The following is a 21371-nucleotide window of genomic DNA, read 5'->3' as shown; positions in this document are numbered from 1 at the left end:
TTTTCTATTACTTTAAGTCGTTTGTGATGTGGTGACACACAGGAAAGTATTTTGCTGAGAAGATCCACCACCTTTCATAAATTCATTGTGCTGCACATATTAGGAGGTTTCCTGAAGGTGGCAGCTGATGTGCAGCGAAGGGTTTGCACCTTTGATTATGTTTGACAGTTTGTGTTCATTGAAAAGTAACAATGATTCATAAATCCATATGATACAGCCCTTAAAAGTGACAGGTCTTTAGTATCACACTCAGGCATGCTTATGCTCAGTGCCATGTAGATGATTCGCTGTTAATACATTAGATAAAAAGCATGTGCCACTCTCTGTGTTTGTTACCTTTTTTTCTTCTCTTCATTTATTCAGAGGTGGAAACGGTTTAGTTGATGTGTGTTTAATTTTTTTTTTTTTTCTTTGATTTGGCACCACTTATTTTTCCTCCCTCTTAAATGTTTCTTTTAATTAGCTTGTTCAATTTTGTTTAGCATTTATTGCACACATTTGTAAATATACTGTGCTGATTGAACATTAGGGCGAAGCAGTGGCGCAGTAGGTAGTGCTGTCGCCTCACAGCAAAAAGGTCGCTGGTTCGAGCCTCGGCTCAGTTGACGTTTCTGTGTGGAATTTGCATGTTCGCGTGGGTTTCTTCTGGGTGCTCTGGTTTCCCCCAAAGAAATGCGGTACAGGTGAATTGGGTAGGCTAAATTGTCTGTAATGTGTGTGTGGATGTTTCCCAGAGATGGGTTGCGACTGGAAGGGCATCAGCTGTGTAAAGACTTGCTGGATAAGTTGGCGGTTCATTCCGCTGTGGTGACCCCGGATTAATAAAGGGACTAAGCCAACAAGAAAATGAATGAATGATTGAACATTATTATTTTTCTTTCTTCTTTTTTCTTATTGTAAATAAAGTGAACCACTTTTTGCTATGTCCATAGACTGTTTTGATTCATAGCAACTAATGTCTGAGAGGAATTTAAAAGTTAAAAACATGTCCTTTTCCATCCTCCAAGCCGCATGGGGTATAACACATTATCAGGTAAGCCCAACTTTAACAAAATAAAGCACAATCTCCCAGCAAAAACGAATATACATTTAGAACATATCTAAATACCTGAACCCATCCAAAACACCACAGAGACTGACTTCAACTGAGAACAATGAAAAAAATGATGGACCCTCTCTTGAGACTGGGTTAGTTACAAACCATTTAGTTACGTTTCCATTACATCACATGTTTACCTGTACAAGAACCTGTGGACAAGTAAAACAGCCTGTCAAGTGCAATAATTGAGTAGTTTTGTTAAGGACTACTATTCTGAAGAAAAGGATTTTCCTATATGTTCACTTCTGTGGCAAACTGTAGGCTGTTGTGTTTCTGTTGTGTTAAAGAGATAAACTGCAGCACACAATGAGTAGTTGGACAGGTGTAGCTAATACATACCTGTCAACGTTGGGATTTAAAAATAAGGGATATGCCCACCATCATAAGGGATTGCCCCGACCCGAGACCAATAAATTGAAATTAATTTAAATAATTAAATAATAATTAAATTAATAGCTGTTATAATGAAATAGAATCAAGTTATCAAATCTCCCAAACCAAATCTCCCAAGCCAGAGCAACAAATGAATCTCTTATTTATTCAGATTTTTTTTTTCTGTTGGATTACATTTAATAACAGAGATATCATTTTAAAAATGCACAGATCTAACGTTATAATGCAAGCATTCGATTGCTTTCCTAACTTTTTATGCTCATTTGGGACAAAATTAGTTGTGTTTGAAAAATAAAAACCCACCAAGATCGACATCTTTAGATATTACTTTAAATAATTATGTGTATATGTCTGTTTAAACATGCACCTACTGTAAACCTCGACCCTTCAATCAGCTTCAAATCGCGTGTACAGCATGCGTTTGGGAAACAGCATCTGTTTATCGCTATGGAGCGCATCAGCTGACAGTCATGCATTTTGAGGATTGCATATGAAGGCGAGACGGCAGCTGTAGTGTAAAGGAGAGAGAATTCAGTCATTGTGATATTTATTTCAAAGTGTTTTCATGCCTAAACAAACCGAAAACACAGAACAGACTCACATTTAAGAGCGAGGGGTGGCCCCTGGTGGTTCGGCGGTATGGGTTGTGTATAGGGAGGCTCGACTCTTTAATGTTTATATGCCACCCTTCAGAGAAAGACTAAAAATAAGAGAGAAATGCAGGAAAAACCTTTACGGGGTGATAACAGGATTGAACTTTAAAATACGGGAGAATCCCAGGAAAAACGGGAGGGTTGACAGGTATGACATAATAAGGTATGACATTTTTCTAAAATGTTTGTATGAAATGTTCCTTTAAACCTTTATTTATTAACAAATATAATACTATATATATCATACTATATATATATATATATATATATATATATATATATATATATATATATATATATATATATATAACAAAATCCAAAAATTATAATAAAAAATTAAGTAGGGGTGTGACGAGACACCTACTGAGACGAAACCAGACACAAGATTGGGTGCACGAGAAAAAGACGGGATTTTTACACTATTTTAAAGAAATCCTTAATGATGAAACATATGAATGGAATAGTCTTCAAATATTTTGCTAATATATCAATTGAAAATAGCTTTTTATATAAAAAATGTTTTTTAAATCACAAAATGCAAAACAATTTAAGTGTTTTTATTTTTCCTGTATTGAACTTCCATTTTTTAAGGATGCAATTTCCATAATTATTCCCATACTAGTTTATATTGAATTCTATGCAATGAACATCCAAACACTGCAAAATATTTGTTAATATATAAATGGAAAATAGCAAACTCTATTGACTGGCGTTTGCCCTATAGAATTTCAGAATATTTACATTGCAGATATTGATGGTCAATTCGAATTTTTTGACAGTATCTAATTTTTTTGATGACCTGCTTACATTTATTATATTTTAAAGGTGACTTGGATCCGATTTTCTGCATTTACAAAGCACACGGCAAAAGGCGCAATGACCAGAAAAAAAAGAGCAGGCGCTGACTGACAGCAGATAATAAAAGAGCGCTCTTTTCTCTATTCCTGTGTTTATTCTGTTCGCATGGTTTCATTTTTTAATTTTCTTTTTGACAAGATGTTTTCCTATAAATTATGACAAGCGCTCTCATTTGGCCATATTCTTTTTTATCTAGGCCTTTTTAAACCAGTAGGCATCTTAATGCAATGCCCATAGCGTGATCTATGCACGTGATGCATCCAACAGTATTTTTTTAATATTGGTTGCGTGGTGAATACTGCGCTCTTTCTATCTCGTGAACATGCTTAAATACTTGTGGTACATGACAATATAAAAGCGTTTTTTAGTCCTTGTGTAGAATTTGGTCACTTGAACCATGAAAAGAAACATAAACGTGTTTGGTAATGATGAAGGTGCGTGTGTTGTGTGTGCGCGCTTAAATATGTGTGTAGGTGCCGAGAATGTAGTGTCAAACAGCTGTGTGGACTGTGCTGTCGCAAAATGCAGCTGGAAGTCCTACACGATGGTAATAGTTTGAATGAGGTGTTTACTGTACTGCACTTCAATAATGCGGCTTTCTGCACATCTCACTCCGGTGAGAAAAAAAATAGATTCGTCACACCTGCCCGCCCAACCGAGTGACATGTGCATCACAGAGGCCAGCCTTACCAGGTGTATGCAAAGCACTTGATTTGCAGTTCAAATTCAATCCTGCTTCCAAACTTCAATGCTGATTTCCCCCTCACGCTCCATCATGCTACCATCTCAACTCAAAAGACAACTTTTTACCTTGACGAGAGATTTCGTCGCGATTTAGTCTCGTGAAATCTCGTGACACCCGTAATATTAAGAGTTAATTTTAAGGTATCTCGCGGCCCACCTGCAGGATCGTTGAGGCCCACTAGTGGGCTGCGGCCCACCAGTTCAGAATCCCTGATTTAAGTGACTTTTAATGTGGCATGGTTGTTGGTGTCAGATGGGCTGGTCTGAGTATTTCAGAAACTGCTGATCTACTGGGATTTTCATGCACAACCATTTCTTGGGTTTACAGAGAATGGTCTGAAAAAGAGAAAATATCCAGTGAGCAGCAGTTCTGTGAGCGCAAAGACTGGTTCAAGCTAATAGAAAGGTCAGCTAAGAACAGGAAACTGAGGTTACAATTCAGGCATTCTTACCACAATTGGACAATAGAAGATTGGAAAAATATTGCCAGGTCCAATGAGTCTCAATATCTGTTGCGACATTCGGATGGTAGGGTCAGAATTTGGCTTCAACAACATGAAAGCGTGGATCCATCCCGCCTTGTATCAACGGTTCAGGCTGCTGGTAGTGGTGTAATGGTGTGAGGGATATTTTCTTGGCACATTTTAGGCCCATTAGTACCAATTGAGAATCGTCTCAACTCCACAGCCTACCAGGGTATTGTTGCTGACCATGTTCATTCCTTTATGACCACAGTGTAGCCATTTTATAGTCTCCATAGAAACAAATAGCCTCCATAGTCACCAGATGTCAATCCAATAGAGCACCTTTGGGATATGGTGGAACAGGAGATTTGCATTATGGATGTGCAGCCAACACGTTTGCAGCAACGGTGTGATGCTCTCATGTCAATATGGACCACAATCTTTGAGGAATATTTCCGCTACTGGGGTTGTGACGATGAGGAAATTTCCCCACGGATTAATCGTCATGTGACAACACTGGTAATACCGGTATCACCGTGGGGGTGGGGGTTTCCTTTTTACGTCTTTTTTTCTGCTTTTAAATTTAAATGCATGCGTACAATACTTTCACTTTCAGTTTCGCGGGAATCGGTGTCAATAGTTTGAATGGACAACTACAAAGAAAAAAAAAACACTTTTTAAACAACAAATTTTTATTAACATAAAGAAAAAACTGTGGAAGTTGGAACCATCAAATAACAACCATAGAACATTTATTACGTAGCCTCTGTTAGAATGTTTTTAAAACTAATAAGAAAATAAAATAGAAAGATAAATAAATAAATTGCACAAAGTTTAAATAAGATTAAATGAATTAACAATAAATAAATATAAAAGAAAAACTTCCAAAATTAAATTAGGCTACAAAAAAGACAAGTCAGCAGTCCTTAAATAAATAAACAAAAACACTGTAAATTGGCATTAATTATTATTAACAGTGCAATCTACATGTTCTTTGCCAGGAAACCCAACATGTTGACCATCTCTGGCTTAAGATGGGATCTTGTGGGGCTAACTATGTTCCCCAGCGTGCTAAACACTCTCTCGGATGCGCAGCTTGTTGCGCACATGCAAAGATACTTTTTAGTTACCATTGCCAAAAGGGGGAACCTACTTTGGTTGACTTTCCACCAGGCCAGAGGATCCTGCTCTGCGTGAATGGGGGATTCCTGAGCATAGGTGGAGATTTCTGACACCACCATTTCTGTAATAGTCAATTTTGCTGTCACAGTGTCTGCTTTTCTTTTTAACAAACTGGCCAACATTTTTTTTTCTTTTGGGCTGTGGGTCAACCACGATGTCGGCTTCCTCCTCAATTTGTTCTCCCTCTTCTCTCATGGAGTGCACTGACTGCGCTTTCCTACCGACGATGACCGCTGATTCCTCTATCATCTTCTTGATCTCTTCAACATTCGGGTCGTAGTCACCTTTGTAGCGTGGGTCCAGGAAAGTTGTCTTGCGCATAAGCTGCTGGCTTGCTTCTGGCAGAGCTTCATATTTCTCGTCTAAAATAGACACGATGCCGGCTTTAAGGTTAGCTGTCAGTTGGCTGTCATCATCTGATGGGGCCAACGTGTCCTCTTTGATGAGAAGCAGCACGGAGAAGAGATGACGCGGTTTCGTAATTCTCTCTAGACATAATATCGGTAAACTAACTTACTGGCTTTAACGCTTTGTTCAGCGATTGCAACACATCCTTGTCCTGCCATGAGATGCTCACGTTGACTTTACAATCTTCAGCAAGCACTCGATTGATGGCCGTCTTTTGCTCTAGCATCCTATCAATTATTTTTTGCTTAGAGCCCCAGCTAGTTGCACAGTCCTCAAGAGGGAAACTTTATTTTATTTACAATATGTTTTATAATATTTTATTTCAGGCCCAGCGCTAGGATTTCATAACTGAGATGATTTACATAAACGCAACGGATGGCTTCAGTGCCAAATGAGTGGTTTAAATGACTTATTCTCCTTATTTCTTTCCGTTTTATTTTGAATAAGATAAATGTTTAAAGTTTTAGGTAAAGATATCAAACTATGACCACACATCCAAGCTAACCCAAGGATAGACTTTAACCGCTAAAAAATATAGTCAGCTTAACCTGCAGTAATCATGCTTCACGTATTGCCTCTTACCTAACTAACCATCTATCAGTGTTAGGAAAAAGTTAAATGTTACAATCTAATGTCATTTTAAAAAAGTAGTAGCTAACTGTGTTACTTGGTTACATTTCAAGTGTAGCCAGAAAAATACTTTAAAAAAATTAAAGGTAAAAATAAATATAGGCTATTATAAGTGGGTTTTTTTTCATGATATTGTCATTTGTAAAAACACCACCATAAACCATTAGACTATTAGGCCTACCCATCATTTTATTTATTTATTTAGCTTGTTAATAACTTGGGTTTCATTTTTGGGGCCATGTGCTACAAGTCAAAGCTTTTAAAATGGGCCTACAATATGTTTTAATTTCGCATGAGCATATAGCAGTATGGGCTATATTAAATATTTTTAAGATTATCATTCAGCCTACCTGCAGCGCATGTGAGAGGTTGTTCCGTGACAAATGCACTTAATCACGCACTGTATTCCTATTTCATTTATATCACTGTTAATTTCGCAAGGCGATCATCTTTAAACTCAATATATTTTTTTTTTAAGTGTCCTACCTTGCTGCTGCATAATAGGATGTTTCTTTTTACAACTGCTTTCTCCGTCTTCTTAATAGTGTTGGACACAGCTAGGTTCAGGTTATGCCCAAAGCAGCTTAACCAGGGCTAGCCTAACTTACGAACAGCCGCTTTAATGTTGCTTCCACTGTCAGTCGTGACACAAGACAAATTATCCTCTTTTAATCCCCAGTCATGCAGAGCCTCATCCAAAGCATCGGCCAAGTTAGCAGCAGTGTGGTCCTTTGGCAAAAAACTTGTTAGGAGGCATTTTGACACCAGCGTCCATTCCACGTCAATGAAATGGAAAGTTAGCGACATGTAAGGTGTCATTTTTGTACTCGAACACATATCTGTTGTAAGTGAAAAATACTTAACTGTGCTGGAAATTGCCTGTTGCAGCTCACCGAGTGTGTCGAGTGTGGTTACGAGGTCTTTGAAAGACTGTTTTTCAACCGTGTTAAAAGACACCATATCTTTGCAGACATACTTGGTCACTCCATCAGTGCATTTGTTCCACCTCACACTGTCCCTCTTATATTTTGTGCATTGCTTAAATGCATCACTAATTGATAGCTGCACCTGTTCGTCTAGCTTCTGCGGTCGATTTTTTACTGCATTGCCCATTTTAGCAGCCTCATTCTTGTGGCGCGCTTGAAGGTGCGTGTATAAATTAGTTGTGTTTCCTCCAGATGCTGCCACCTTTGTCCGGCAAAGTTTGCAGATTGCCTCACTGACGTTTTCAGGTTCTCTTTTTGCATTTGGTTTGAACCCAAAATATTGCCAAACAGGTGCTCTTGCATTGCGTTTTGACACTAAATCGTCCGCCATTCTCTTTCCGGTAAATGCGACTCCTCTCGTTCTCCTCACGTAATGAATAAATGATGCATTGTAGCTATGTTCAGATTATAATTATAATGCATGCTCTCGTCTTAAGTAAATTATTTAGAAATATATTTCCCATTTAATTCAAATAAACATTTAATTAAAAAAAATAAATACTTACAAAACAAGACAAATGTGAGAACGGTATTACGGTGAAAAAGTGATGTCACCGGTGTTGCGTCTTAAATCCAGTAACACCGTCAACACCATCTATCGTGGCAAGCCTATCCGCTACCTTGAATCTATTCTATGCCACGAAGGATTAAGACAGTTCTGAACACAAAAGTTGGTCCAATACGGTACTAGAAGATGTACCTAATGGCTGGTGAGTTGAAGTCCTTTCCTTTGATTTTTTTTTTTTATATATATTTATTTAAATATATACCTTATTAAATATTAAATAAGGAGATTTTCACAGTAAGTCTGATGATATTTTTTTCTTTTTTTTTCTTTTTTTTCTTTAGGCTAGAATAAATGCAGTTTTTAAATTTTTTTAGAAAACCATTTTAAGCTATTTTTTTGATAGTCTACAGAACAAACCATCACTATACATTAACTTGCCTAATTACACTAACCTGCCTAGTTATCCTAATTAACACAGTTACACATTTTATGTCACTTTAAGCTGAATAGAAGTGTCTTAAAAATATCTAGTCAAATATGATTTACTGTCATCATGGCGAAGATAAACTAAATCAGTTATTAGAGATGAGTTATTAAAACTATTATATTTAGAAATGTGTTCTAAAATATTTCTGTTAAACAGAATTTATGTAAAAAAATAAACAGGGGAGCTAATAATTCTGACGTTAACTATATATATATATTGTAGCGAGGCAGAGGGAAAACACATACACAGTTGCGTTAGGTTACAAACAAGTCCCCGGAGGGTGCTTTATTTACAAAGTGAAAAGGGGTGAAATACGGTGCTCTTCTAGGTAATGGTGCTCTGTTGCTCCGGGGAGAAGGTGAAGGATAGTGAGAAGTCAGGTGCTGGATCGTCACGAGCTGGATTCCGCTGTGGGAGAGACAGAGAGACACAAGCGTTAGCGCAGGGAGTCATCTGAGAATGAAGCTCGTCTTCTTCCTGTGGGTGGCTGGCTTTTATGCCTCTCTGGATGATGAGCTCCAGCTGTGACCGATCCGGTGCTGATTAGGTGCCAGCTGGGGTGAATCCTGTTCCAGGGCAACGTGGCATTGGTATGCTCGCTACACTCCCCCGCCTTGCCTCTGAACTTCCTGCCCAGAAGGTAGTATTTAAGCTCCAGGATTGCCCACTTGATCGCCAGGGCCTCCTTCTCCACAGTTGCGTATCGGGTCTCTGCGGGGGTAAGCTTCCGACTCAAGTACATGACGGTGTGTTCTTCATCACCGTGGACCTGGGAGAGGACCGCGTCCAGGCCTGAGTCGGAAGCATCCGTTTGAAGGATGAAGGGGCAGCCAAAGTCAGGTGCGTGCAGGACCGGTAAGGATGTGAGGGCCGTCTTCAGGGCTCGGAACGCATCTTCTGCTGCCTTGTGCCATCTTATCCTCTCCGGCTGCCCCTTTCTGGTCAGGTCTGTCAGTGGGCTGGCTATGTATGAGAAGTTAGGTATAAAACATCTATAGTAGCCCGCTAACCCCAGAAATGCACGTACCTGGGTCTTAGTGGTGGGTTGTGGAGTTTCTTGTAGTGCTTTGATCTTGTTCTGTTGTGGCTGTATGAGACCTCTTCCAATGTGGAATCCGAGGTATTTTGCTTCAGCTAGCCCAAGGGGGCATTTCTTGGGATTAGCTGTGAGCCCAGCCCGACGAAGATCTAAGAGCACCCTCCGTAACCGGGATAGATGTTCCTCCCATGACTCGGAGTGGACGATTAGATCGTCCAAATACGCTGCTGCATATGGCTGGTGGAGCCTCAGCAGGATGTCCATCATTCGTTGGAATGTGGCTGGGGCCCCGTGGAGCCCGAAGGGAAGAACCCGGTATTGCCAGTGCCCACCGGGTGTGGAGAAGGCGGTTTTCTCCTTGGCCTGTTCACTCAGTGGTAACTGCCAGTAGCCTTTGGTGAGATCGATGGTGGAGATGAATCGGGCTCCACCCAGCCTATCCAGCAGCTCGTCTACCCGAGGCATGGGGTATCCGTCAAACTTATTAAGATCTTATTAAGTTTCCTGAAGTCGTTGCAGAAACGGAGGGTGCCATCAGGTTTGGGAACCATCACTACTGGGCTGGACCACGGGCTACGGGATGGCTCGATGATTCCTAACTGTCTCATCTTTTGGATCCTCGTTGATAGCAAGCCGGCGAGCCTCTGGTACTCGATAAGGCCTCTGCCGGACGATGGTGCCAGGTGGAGTGATGATGTAATGCTGGATGATGGTGGTTCGGCCCGGTTTCTCTGAGAACACATCCTTGAACTGACCAACCAAGGCTTGCAGCTCCGCCTTCTGATTTGGTGAGAGTTGCTCACCTATGTGGACGACGGGAGAACTTTCTTCTGAAAAGGCAACTAGATGGCCTGGAGCTGCAACCCACTTCTTCATTAAATTGATGTGGTATAGCTGTTCTTCCCGTCTTCGTCCCGGCTGACGGATTCGATAGTTTACCGGCCCTACCCTTTCTACCACCGTGTATGGTCCCTTCCAGGTTGCGAGGAACTTCGACGTTGTGGTGGGAATTAGGATCATCATCTTGTCCCCTGGGTGGAACTCTCTGGCTTGGGCGGGCCGATTATATAATTTCTGTTGGGCGCGCTAGGCTTCGGTCAGGTGTTGTTTGACGATGGGCATGACTTTCTCGATGCGTTCTCTCATGTCCCGTACGTGTTCAATCACCGACCGTTGGGGGGCTGGCTCTTGCTCCCAGGCCTGACGAGCCACAAAGCTCGCGGGGTTGGCGGCCAAACAGGAGTTCAAAGGGGGTGAAGCCTGTAGAGGCCTGGGGGACTTCCCTGATTCCAAATAACACGTACGGGATCATGAGGTCCCAGTCGCGCCCGTCCTCTGCCACCACCCGGCAGAGCATCTGCTTCAGCGTCTTGTTGAACCTCTCTACAAGGCCGTCAGTCTGTGGATGGTACACTGATGTCTTTATTTGCTTTACCTTGGAGGAGGTGGCAGAGGTCTGCCATCAACCGGGACATGAAGGGGGTGCCCTGGTCGGTCTGTATCTCTGCTGGAATTCCCACTCGACTGCATAGCAGAAACAGCTCCTTTGCGATCGCCGATGATGTGGCTTTCCTCAGGGGAATCGCTTCAGGGTATCTGGTGGCATAATCGAGGATGACAAGGATGTGTTTAAGTCCCCAGGCCGACTTCGGCAAAGGCCCTATCAAGTCCATACCAATGCGGGTGAAGGGCACATCAGTAGCCACGTTTCCACTATCGCGCCTAAAGCGAGCAAACCAGGGCGAGCCAAGGCCAGTGGCGTTTCCACTGTCACTTCCGGGGCCTAATCGGGCCAAAGCGGGGCTTTCTTGGGGCCAGCGGCCGGCCTTTTTCGGCCCGCCGAATACCTTGGGCCAAAGAGGGCCAGCCGGGGCTTCGGGGCGGAGTGAAAGGAGAGGCGGGCACAGTTTTCCGATCGCACACGAGTACATGCGCCAAACACATAAATAAATAAATAAGAGAAAGAAAACATCTGGAACAAATTATAGGCTGGGGTCTTTTTTCATATGATCGCCCTTATGTTTCTCTTTTAAATGTAAGGCTGTTGCATAAAATGATCTTTCTTTGCTGCATCTTTGATGTTTCAATAACGCATAATAATCTTTACACCATATTAAAGACACAGCAGACAGTAAAGGTTTTCAAGAGGTTTTGTCAAGTTTAATAAGTGTGTTTTTGCACGTTTAGATGCCTGTGTGTGTGTGTGAGACCGAGGAAAAGAGCGCTCCCTTCACAGCTCTGTTGATGCCGCGAGCGGCTTTTTTCTTTTATTTTTATTGTTTTAATATATTCTGGAGATAATACACTATATGAATACAACAGAAAGACATTAAACTTTACAAATTTAATGTCCACTTTTGTAGGCTCAAAACAATAGTGTCATATCTAGATAAAATAGCCAAAGCTATATTGAAATAATTTAAAGAATTACAAATATTAGATAGGCCTATAATAAAATCACATTAAATAAATAAACCAATATAAAACTAACAAAAGCTATAGCTATAACAATTAGGTACTATATCAAACAAATTTATATTAAACTTTCATTTTTCAAATGCCTCTTTGAAAAAAATATTTTAGATATTTTCTGAAATAAATAAATAAACACCGGAAAATGTTTTAAATATTATTTTTAAAGTATTTGGATACGATGAAATCAATCAAATCATGCAAACAGAGCATTTTCGGGGTGAGTGAAAGCAGAAATAGGCGACCTTTTTTTCTGTCTTCCAGCTGCGCAGCACTTTTTTGACGGGGAAAACTGCAAGTTCAAAATGTGTTCTGTGTCCTCAAACAAGTGTGTATGTTTTTATATAACGTAAAAAAGGAAATTTTAAATACATAAAGAGCTTTATTAGTGCATAGCTGCTGAGCGCAACGAAATATAGGCTATATTTTATTACGTGCTGCTATGTGCTGAAACACTGAACACTTTCCTTTACTTAAGATATAATAAGCAACATCTTTAAATAAAGGGAATCATCTATTAAGTGTCATAAAGCCTATAGGGGAAAAAATCATGTTTCAGTTCTCTCCGGAGCATTTGGGATGAATGTTGGACAGATTCTGTCTAGAGGATGTTATAAAATACATTTTATATCGAGTTATTAACGGAGAATTTTATATATGTGGTGTTATATTATGGATGTGTGCGCTCCCTGCGCTGGGTCCCTCCGTTGGTGGCAAGACCACTGGATTTCGATGCCAATTGTCGGTCGGCGAGTAAATTAATATGATGAATGAAAACACACAGGCATGTGCGTATAGACATGCGTTGTACTGCTGTACAGGAACGTGTCATTTGTTTGTTTTGGTTGTCCTAATTTTAATAGTTTTCGTGATGATGTGATGGTGTGCTTTATCTGCATGATTCTCGCTGAAGTGGGCGGTTTGAGTGAGGTTCGATTCGGGGGATGTTCTGAGGGCGGGGTTTGCGTGACGCGCTGCGAGCTACTAGCCCCACAGTGGAAACATGATTTCGGCCTCACTGCTCAACCTCCCGGGCGATTGGCCCGGCCTGGCCCGATATAAGCCCTGGCTCGCACTGGCCTGATAGTGGAAATGCGGCTAATGATGGGTAGGGGTAATAGAGGGCATGCCTGACAATACCTCTTCACGTCTCCATCCAGACCGGGCCAGTGGAAACGATCACGGATTCTCTTCACTGTGTTGGCAGCTCCCAGATGTCCAGCCATCGGGTGGGTATGTGCCAGCTCTAGGATCGTCTCCCTGTTGGTCCTTGGGACAACCAATAGTGTCTTCTTTCCCCCCGCCTCTCTGTGACACAGTACAGCAGACCATTTTGTACAATAAAATGTGGGAGGGGGTGAGGGCTGGGAAGCCGTTCATTACTGTCAATAACTCTCACTTGTGGCCAGCAGTGTTTAAGCGTTTCGTCTTCCCGTTGTGCTCTACCGAAGTTGCCTCCTGCGGTTATCTGTTGAAACAGATCAAAATATAAGTTAGCAGATGATGACTCACCCCCTCTGTCGCTCTCGGTGGCCATCAATGCTGGTTGGCGGTCCCGCTGAGCCCGTCCCTTGTTCTTCCTTTTAGGATAGAGCTTGATGGTGGGTGAGGAGTTCGTCGAACCCCGGCCAGTCTCTGCCCAGGAGGAGGGGCACAGGAAGGTCCGGAACCAGTCCGATCTCAACGCGCCAGCTGCCCGGTTTAGCCGCGATGGTCACTCTCTGTGCGGGTACGTGGCGGGTATCACCGTGCACACATGTAATCAGGATTCGACCTTTTCCTTCATGATGACATTTTAAGGTTTTTGGGTGAACCAGAGTGATGGCGCTTTCTAATGTATCTAATGTGGCTGTTTGTGTTTTCCCGTCTAGATAGATTTTTCGGGTGGGAGCTTCGGGAGGGATGTTACGGTGGACCACGCAACCCGCTGTCCAGGCCGGGGTCGAGTGTGACGTCGGCTCTGTGGGCATCGGCTCGTCCACTGGGCTGGGGACCGCAGGTCTGCTGCCTGGTCGTGCTGTGCCCTCCACCGGTCGCCATGGTACGTTCACTATCCGGGTTGGCAGAGCCGCTCTCTCCCCCATCTCCCTGGCAACGTGAGCTCCACCGCCAGCTCCACCGTGGAGCTCCACCGCCTCCACCAGGGTGGCCAGCGATTCAGGATTTCTCATGCTGGTAAGGGTACGTAGTCGTCTCGGTAAAGCCCGCATCATCTTTTCTATCACCACTTTCTCAGCGACCTGGACCGCCGAAGGATCTCCTCCTAACAGCCATAATCTCCCCAAACGAGAAAGTTGAGCTGCTTGGGTACGTACCGGCTGCTTCTCATCATATGACCATTGTGAGAATTGCTGCGCTGCGCTGATTGCGGAGAGCCCCATTCTGGCTAGTATCTCCTTCTTCAACGCTTTGTAATCTTCATTTTTAGGTGTCTCAAGTGCAAAATAAGCTTGTTGAGCTTCTCCAGTGAGGAATGGCGCCAACATCCTTGCCCAACTTTCCTTCGGCCAGCGTTCTCTTTCGGCAATCTCTTCGAATGTGTGTAAATAGGCGTCGATATCATCCAGGTCGCTGAGTTTAGTGATTTGATGATGGGCACTCACTTCAGGGAACTGGCTATGTCTGGCCACCTGGCGGAGCTGCTATTCCATCCTGTCTTGTCTGGCGGTGAGCTGCTCTGTTATCACTTGTTGCTTGCTGGAAATTTCCGCTAGATGGCGTACCACTTCTTCCAGCGACATGGCTCAGGGGATGATGACAGCCGAGCAAGAGAGCGTGAGTGGTAGAGAGAGAGCGGATGCCTGTCTGTAACACAAAGAAAAATTCCGCGGTTATTTCTCCTTACTGGTAAGTGTTTCTTCTGAATTTTTCCCTCTGCAATGCCTGCATTCTCCACCAGTTGTAGCGAGGCAGAGGGAAAACACATACACAGTCGCGTTTAGTTACAAACAAGTCCCTGGAGGGTGCTTTATTTACAAAGTGAAAAGGGGTGAAATACGATGCTCTTCTTGGTAATGGTGCTCTGGTGCTCCGGGGAGAAGGTGAAGGATAGTGAGAAGTCAGGTGCTGGATCGTCACGAGCTGGAGTCCGTTGTGGGAGAGACAGAGAGACACAAACGTCAGCGCAGGGAGTCATCTGAGAATGAAGCTCGTCTTCTTCCTGTGGGTGGCTGGCTTTTATGCCTCTCTGGATGATGAGCTCCAGCTGTGACCGATCCGGTGCTGATTAGGTGCCAGCTGGGGTGAATCCTGTTCCAGGGCGACGTGGCATTGGTATGCTCGCTACAATATATACAATATATATATATATATATATATATATATATATATATATATACATATATATACACACACACACACACACACACACACACACACACACACACACACACACACACAGTTGAAGTTAGAATTATTAGCCCTCTTCAAATTTTTTTCTTCTTTTTAAAATATTTTCCAAACGATGTTTAACAGAGCAAGGAAATTTTCACAGTATGTCTGATAATATTTTTTCTTTTGGAAAAATTCTTATTTGTTTTATTTCAGCTAGAATATAAGCAGTTTTGAATTTTTTAAACACCATTTTAGGGACAAAATGATTAGCCCCTTTAAGCAAATTTTTCCTTTGATAATCTAACGAACAAACCATCGATATACAATAACTTGCCTAATTACCTTAACCTGCCTAGTTAACCTAATTAACCTAGTTAAGCCTTTAATTGTCAATTTAAGCTGTACTAAAGTGTCTTGAAAAATATCAAGTGAAAAATTATTTACTGTCATCATGGCAAAGATAAAATAAATCAATAATTAGAAATGAGTTACTAAAATTATTATGTTTAGAAATATGTTGAAAAAAAACTTCTCTCCATTAAACAGAAAGTGGGTATAAAAAAAAAAAAACAAGTGGTCTAGTAATTCAGGGGGGTTAATAATTCTGATTTCAACTATATATATATATATATATATATATATATATATATATATATATATATATATATATATATATATATATATATATATATAAGAAAATCATTTAAATTGAACAAGCCACAAACTGAATAATAAAAATTAAAATATACATAATAATATAATAAAAATAATAATAGAGTCAAAAACTAACAGAAAATAAACTACACAAGATAACTAAGCTCTTAAACTGACTGGAAAGAATAGTTAGTCAGAAACACTAACTAGAGCTATGACAGAGCTACAAAAACATAAAGAGTAGAATGCTTCAAATGTGTCTAAAAATACCTACATGGATGTAATATGTATGTCATGTGATGTCATGCTCTTCACGTCCCTCTGGGCTGCACAGCTTAGTTAAGATGTTAGTATGTCAGTAATAAACATGAACCACAGAAAAAGTACATTGTGTCACAAAAATACACAAGGAACAGTAAATAGAGTTGAAGTCTCCCCAAATCTGGTTCTTCCCATCAACGGAGGTCAAACAAATCTGCCACTAAATCTGCTAATAAATATTGATTGTTGTAAATGATATTTTGGTGGGGAAAATATATGGTTACTATGGAAGAAGTAAGAGTAAACAATCACCCCCATGACCTTTCACTCATGTGTTAACAATGAGACATTGTGGGTTGGTTTTTATCAGCACTTATTTTAGCCATCTTTTAAAAAGCCCACAGAGAACAGATGATGCTAAAGTGGAATTTCCCCTCTGTATACCAGTAAATCACTTCCTTATTTTGATTCTCTAGTTTAGTAAGACAAAACACTCTCTGTTCAAATACATAAAATCAGTCTTTTAAATAATTACTCACAGTATCGCTAGGCTAAATGTGTTATTCCCATTAGGTTGTTATTCATTTGCCACAGTCATACAGTTTAGATATAGTGTATTGATTACTGTGACACATTACTTCCTGCTCTGCGAACTTGCATGTCAATGAAGGGGTTTATAGTCGAACTTCCCCTCCAGTGGAAAAACAGCACAGTATCATGCTGCCCTTGGGCTGTGAATGTTACATCATTTCGATTCGGGAGTATAAGACGACGGGTGGATTGAAAAACAGATTTTAATCAGTTGAATTCAGATTTGAAAAGGTCATGGAAGACAGTTCAAAGACTTCATTGTCAGAAGAGGATCATTCAAGCAAACATCCCTCTTTACCTGAGGAGGAAAATGACCATCAGTTTGAGTGGGTATCAGTTTACTATTGTTCAACCTCTAAACTTGCTGCTTAAGTTAACTTCAACAGCCACCCTCAGGCATTATACAGTGTAGTGTGTATATAAATGGGATATTAAATAGTTTAAAAAACTGCAAGCAGGAAGTGTGCTTACTGTAATATGTTTCCTATAATACTTTCTTCCTAACACATGGTTCCAGGTATTTAACACATTTTCTATTATGAAAAATTTATAAATAATGAAATGATTCATTTTCTTGAATGGAATGATTCATTTTTCTTTTTTTTTTTTATATTTCCTAAATGATCTTTAACAGAGCAAGGAACTTTTCACAGTATTTCCTATAATCTTATATAGAAAGTCTTATTTTTTTTATTTCGTCAAGAATAACAGCAGTTTTAATTTTTTAAACCATTTTAACATCGACATTATTAGCCCCTTTAAGCAATATTTTTTGATTGTCTACAGAACATAATACAATGATTGGCCTAAATACCGTAACTTGCCTTATTAACCTAGTTAAGATTTTAAATTGCACTTCAGGCTGAATACTAGTATATCCGGAAAATACAAAAATATCCAGTAAATTGTTATGTTCTGTCATCATGGCAAATATAAAAGAAATCAGTTATTATAAACTGTTAGTTATTAAAACTTTTATGTTTAGAAATGTGTTGGGAAAAAATCTTGATTCCGTTAAACAGAAATTGGAAGAAAAAATATAGGAAAATAATTCAGGAGGGCTAATTATTCTGACGTGAACTGTATATTGTTCAACTTTGATAATTTACTTTATTATTGTTTTAATATATATATATATATATATATATATATATATATATATATATATATATATATATGTGTGTGTGTGTGTTTGTGTGTGTGTGTGTGTGCGTGTGTGTGTGTGTGTGTTTTATATAAATATATATATAAAACACGGTTGAAGTCAGAATTTTTTAGCCCCCCTTTAAATTTTTGTTTCTTTTTTCAATATTTCCCAAATGATGTTTAACAGAGCAAGCACATTTTTACAGTATGTCTAATATTTTTTTTCTGGAGAAAGTCTTATTTGTTTTATTTCGGCTAGAATAAAAGGAGTGTTTAATTTATTAAAAAACATTTTAAGGTCAAAATTATTAGCCCCTTTAAGCTGTATTTTTTTTTTTTTTTTGATACACTACAGAATAAACCATCGTTATATAATAACTTGCCTAATTACCCTATCCTGCCTATTAACCTTCTTGACCTAGGTAAGCCTTTAAATGTTACTTTTAGCTGTATAAAAGTGTTTTGAAAAAAGATGTAGTAAAATATTATTTACTGTCGTCTTGTCTAAGAAAATAAATCATGAATTAAGTTATTACAAATAATAAGTTTAGAAATGTGTTGAAATAATCTTCTTTCTATTAAACAGAAATTGGAGAAAAAAATAAACAGGGGGGCTAATAATTCTGACATCAATATCTTTTGTAGTACAGTTGATAATTATAACATATCTATACAATAATGACATTTCCATTAACCGTGTTATTAATATGATGCTATATTTTATCTGTTAGTGTATATAAAATCCTGTGCATTTTCTGAGAAGACATGATTATTTGTTACTCCATAATCATAGATTCAGTATATTTTTCAGCATCTATGTGACAGTATAAACGAGTTAATACAGCTTTACTAGGCCCGTAGCCAGCCTGGGGAAAGGGGTAGTTCTTTTTTCTTAAAATGTGGACCTTTTTCAATTTCTATTTAATTATGAGTTTTAAATACTACATTTCAGGAGCAATTAAAGCACTGTTTTTAGCTGGATTAGGTTGTCAGATGGTTATTATAACCACACTTTTTAATGTACCAAAATATTTCCCAAAGATTAAGAATAAAGAAGTTTAAATAACTACTTATTTTAAAATATGAATTCATTATATCATATAACATTAGAAAAAATAGGAATCTGTTAAAGTTTTAAATTAAAAACTGTGGCCTATTGTCATTTATTAGGCAAATAACAAACTGGCCAGCACAATTATTTTTCCTCAGTTACAATTTGGCTATTTAAATAATGAAAAAGATTAAACATAATATCCTAATAATGGGTTGCGGCTGGAAGGGTATCCGCTGCGTAAAACACATGCTGGATAAGTTGGCAGTTCATTCCACTGTGGTGACCCAGATTAATAAAGGGAGTAAGCCCAAAAGAAAATTAATGAATGAATTAACTATAATAATAAAAGAGCTTCATGATTTTTTTAACTCTCTTGTAAAAATGTACATTTGATTGAAAATTTGTGTATAAAAACAATAGACAAATTAGTATTCAAATTCATTTTAATGTGGTTAAAATGCTCTTATACCTTTTTATCTGTCATTTTTTGTTTTAAGAGTATAATGTTCAAGATTTAGAAAAAAATACCATCAAATGTTTTCTCTATTTAAAAACAATTGTAAAAGATGACTTATTTAGGCTACAACCGATTTCTTGCACAGCTGGAGGTTGAATTCATGAAAAATAATAGTTTGCCTTGAACAAAACTGATTAGCTAAAGTCACACCAATGTGATGGTTAACTGAGAATTCAGCTTGGTCTTATAATCGTTTTTGATGGGTTACTTCAACAACCTCACAGCAATTCGTAACTTTTTGATTTAGTGCCTTATTTGTATGAATTCGTACGATCTAATTCGTGCAATTTAGTATGATTTGCTTATCCCCCAATGATGGTTGGGTTTAGGGGTGGGGTTAAGAGCCACGCCTCCTTTTTAAAATCGTAAAGTTTTGTACGACTGAACTCATATGAATTCGAACGAATTAGCCACTAAACTAGCAAAACGTAAAATACTTCCTTTTTCTCGTGAGATCAGGCTGGTAACTTTCACAATTTATGATGATGCAGCAGTCAAAATAGGACAAATGAGCTCATGTAGAGGACAAATTATGGACCTTTGTCATAGAGAGTTGGGTTATAAGAACCCTGCCTGGCTGGCTACAGGCCTTTCTATACATTCTAAGATGGCAATGCACAGATTCAGGCTTAAATTGCTTTATACAATACAAGACAGGCCTAAAAAGAAAAAAGTGAACTGAAATTGAGTTTTGAGGCAATCGTTAGCTTTGATTACAGTGTACAGTGTTTAGCATAAATCTTGTATAAATTATTTAAAAACCACTCATTCAGGTTTAATCCACCATTAAATATTTCAAAGATACATTTCATGATGTGAGTTGGTGTTCATGTGTGAAAATGTGTCTTTGTCATCCTCAAATATGACCATTCTTATTAAAAAAAATGTAAAAGCTGCACATTGAATGATTTTGAGTTAAAAGTTGCCAAACAAATATTGCCAAAAACATTAGTTGCTGCTGTAAAAACCCACCCAGCTCAAATTTTCCAAACTCATTTTCATTTTCGTTTTTCTGAGACTGGGTAATTCTTTTAGTTCTTTTTGTGTCATAGTTTTTTTAGCATGAGTCATTAATCATGAGGATGTAACACGTTTTTGGATATATTTTCAGCACATCTATGACGTTATTGAAGCTGATTCAGATTCCATCTATTAATTACTCCTTTTCCACTGTGATCCTAGCTTCTTAATTTACAAAAATATTGTGGCCTAATTATATATTTGTTATTATAATAGTATTTCATTTAAAATGTTTAGCTGTATTACACATTGTAATTAATATAGTCATTAACTGTATAGACTGTATTACCAATTGTAATTAACCATAAATAATTAATTTAACTGGTGCTGAATAGCACAAGTCATCTATTACTATTCGCAGGGGAAAACCTTTACCAGAATAACAAAATCTAAAAAAACAAAAGGCTAACTGGAAAAACAAACATCTACCAGCTTTTCTAACATTTCCAGATAAGTACTTATACTGTAAGTGTAATTCACTGCAGATTTCAGGTTTTCACCTGAGACAAATACTTTTGGTTAGTAGTAACATTGGAAGATAAATTTAAATAAGATCAAATTCTGGGTCATAGCACTATTTATGATAATCTGTTTCTATATTGGCGGTTTATTCCATTGTGGTGACCCTTGATGAATAAAGGGACTAAACTGAAAGAAAAATTAACAAATGAATGTTTCTATATTGTAATTGCACATGCACAGAGTCCTTGCATAAGCCAGCCAGCACATACCTCCCAGCACAAAGTTGATTTACATAACTGCCCTAATGTAGGATTTATTTTCTGTGAATGTTGATTTAGAATGTTGATGAATTTGAATGAGTTATTTAAAGGTCAATGTTTGCTAAAGGATTAATAATTTGTTGGAGCACT

General features: G+C 38.9%; 1 protein-coding gene and 1 long non-coding RNA gene across 4 annotated transcripts in view; one reads left to right on the top strand and one right to left on the bottom strand.

Annotated features, from left to right (window-relative positions):
• The window catches only part of LOC147840776 (uncharacterized), a 1215461-nt gene that overhangs the window by 274318 nt on the left and 919772 nt on the right, over window positions 1-21371 (bottom strand). The gene's annotated exons all lie outside the window — the stretch shown is intronic.
• The window catches only part of si:ch211-153b23.7, a 66492-nt gene that overhangs the window by 30041 nt on the left and 15080 nt on the right, over window positions 1-21371 (top strand). The window contains exon 1 of one of the 2 annotated variants that reach the window (XM_087281175.1): window positions 16877-17088. The exons of the other annotated variant lie outside the window; for it this stretch is intronic. Coding sequence (XP_087137301.1) covers window positions 16997-17088 — 92 coding nt within the window. The 5' untranslated portion in view covers window positions 16877-16996. Of the gene's footprint in view, window positions 1-16876; window positions 17089-21371 lie in introns of those variants that run through there. 2 annotated transcript variants of the gene reach the window in all.

This window comes from Danio rerio, chromosome 14 (genome assembly GCF_052040795.2).
Source record: "Danio rerio strain M-AB ecotype USA chromosome 14, GRCz13ab, whole genome shotgun sequence".
NCBI classification, from domain to species: domain Eukaryota; kingdom Metazoa; phylum Chordata; class Actinopteri; order Cypriniformes; family Danionidae; genus Danio; species Danio rerio.
The sequence above is the reverse complement of the archived record's forward strand: the minus strand, read 5'-3'. Positions and strand labels throughout refer to the sequence as shown.